General features: G+C 35.5%; 1 protein-coding gene across 1 annotated transcript in view; it reads left to right on the top strand.

Annotated features, from left to right (window-relative positions):
* LOC107665051 (voltage-dependent R-type calcium channel subunit alpha-1E-like) overlaps window positions 1-2,122 on the top strand; it is a gene marked incomplete at its 3' end in the record, with an annotated part of 118,466 nt that extends 116,344 nt beyond the window's left edge. The window contains exons 25-26 of the mRNA XM_016455796.1: window positions 1,636-1,796; window positions 1,993-2,122. Coding sequence (XP_016311282.1) covers window positions 1,636-1,796; window positions 1,993-2,122 — 291 coding nt within the window. The remainder of the gene's footprint in view (window positions 1-1,635; window positions 1,797-1,992) is intronic.
* Window positions 2,123-2,129: the final 7 nt, after the last annotated feature.

Here is a 2,129-nt window from a genome sequence, read left to right as displayed (position 1 = left end):
AGTATGTGGAAAATAATGTGTTTTTTGAACCTTAAACCGCATAAACACATTTCATTACACCAAATACACAAAATAATGTTCTTTTTAGCAGCATCATATGACCCCTTTAAGAGAACGCACTGATTCAGTGCACTGATACTGTACATTCAGCCGACTATGTCTGCTATAGGATACTTACCAAGACGGGCATCCAAACACAATACTTCACAGAGAGCTTAATATTTGCGTGGGTTCACGCGCTTCGGTTGAGCGACCACACAGATCTTCTCACTGCGCGCGCAAGTTCACGTCTTCTGGCTCTTTAAAGGGGTCATATGATGCGATTTAAATTGTTCCTTTCTCGGAATTCGGCCAATCACAACGCACTGGATAGCTGGCCAATCAGAGCACACCTCGCTTTTTCAGACCGATGAGCTTTGTAAAAATCGACGTGTTTCAGAAAGGCGGGGCATAGAGGAGAAACATATGTTTCACAGTATGTGGAAAATAATGTGTTTTTTGAACCTTAAACTGCATAAACACATTTCATTACACCAAATACACAAAATAATGTTCTTTTTAGCAGCATCATATGACCCCTTTAACTTTCTATTCATCAAAGGATCCTAAAAGAAAGATCATGGTTTCCACAAAAGTATTTGCAGCACAACTGTTTTTAACATTGTTAATAATAAGAGATGTTTCTTTTGCAACAAATGAGCATATTAGCATGATTTCTGAAGGATCATGTGTTTTTACTGTGGTTTTGATCAAATGAATTCAGCTTTGGTGAGCATAAGAGGGTTCTTTCAAAATAAAGATTTTTAAAAATGTCTGTGTGTGTAGGTACCAATCTTTGTTGAATTGCAAGACATTATTGGATTAGGCAATTAGTTGAATACTTGATTAGTTGAACAGTGTGTATCTGCGTTGCTCATTTTGAATAACTTGAAGTTGATTATTTGACAAATGTGGTCAGCAAAGCAGCAGAACGAGATCAAATAAGAGGGAAAGTGATGAAACTCTCTTGCCATGTCTGACAGAGCTCTCAGTGTGTATGTGTGTGTGTTTGTGTATTTTGGGTTTGTGTATGTAAGAACGAGAGAGACATGGTGTAAGATGTGGAAAAAGAGCCAGCAATGTGTGGAGAAAAAAAAGGCAAAGTGATAAAATGTGAGAGACAGATTTAAGAGACAGAAGGACAACTGCTTTTCTAAAGCAAAGCTAATTTCATTTGAGACTTAAGGGTTGCAAATTTCTCATCTGGGAAAAGATTGCTTTTTTAACTGCTTTCATTTTGTACTGACCATTACAAGAACACTTTAGCACAACAGTCAACTAAAATATTTATAATATCACCAAAGAATGGTCAAATAGGTCAATTTTACATGCACAGATTTTTGTCAGTCCATATTTTTGTGCATGCATAATTTCAGTTATAAAGCTGAAATAAAATTAAATATGAATATTACAAGAAAAATGTAAATGCAAAAAAGAAAAAAGAAAAGAAAATTAGAAATGTTGCCTTGGCATTCTAACTGAAATATGTTTAAGTACTAAAATTACCAAAATGAAAACTGAAATAACAATAAAGTTAAATAGAAATAATACAATTGTCATTATACCTCATTGTCTTTCTCCTTTTTTGATTTGCAGGCCGTGTTTGACTGTGTGGTCACATCGCTAAAAAATGTCTTCAACATCCTCATCGTCTACAAGCTCTTTATGTTCATATTTGCAGTCATTGCAGTGCAGCTTTTCAAAGGGAAATTTTACTACTGTACCGACAGTTCCAAGGACACAGAAGACGAGTGCAAGTGGGTGCCCATTACATCTGCAATATAAATTCTAAATATAATTCTAGAATTAATTTTAAAGCTGCTCAGACATTATTCAATTCTCAGAAGACTTTAGAAAATGTCAATGCTGCTATGAATAGAAGAATGACATTTTAGGAGCACAAAATCTTCCCTGTAAATGATGTGGAAAATGTTTTTTCTTAATGCTTTATAGGGGTTACTACATTGACTATGACAAAGACAAGAAAAAGGAGAAACGAGAGTGGAAGAGACGTGATTTTCATTATGATAACATCATCTGGGCTCTGTTGACTCTCTTCACTGTATCCACTGGGGAAGGGTGGCCGCAGT

This window comes from Sinocyclocheilus anshuiensis, unplaced genomic scaffold (assembly GCF_001515605.1).
Source record: "Sinocyclocheilus anshuiensis isolate Anshui unplaced genomic scaffold, SAMN03320099.WGS_v1.1 scaffold555, whole genome shotgun sequence".
NCBI lineage: Eukaryota > Metazoa > Chordata > Actinopteri > Cypriniformes > Cyprinidae > Sinocyclocheilus > Sinocyclocheilus anshuiensis.
Note: the sequence above shows the minus strand (reverse complement) of the source record. Positions and strands in the feature narration are given on the sequence as shown.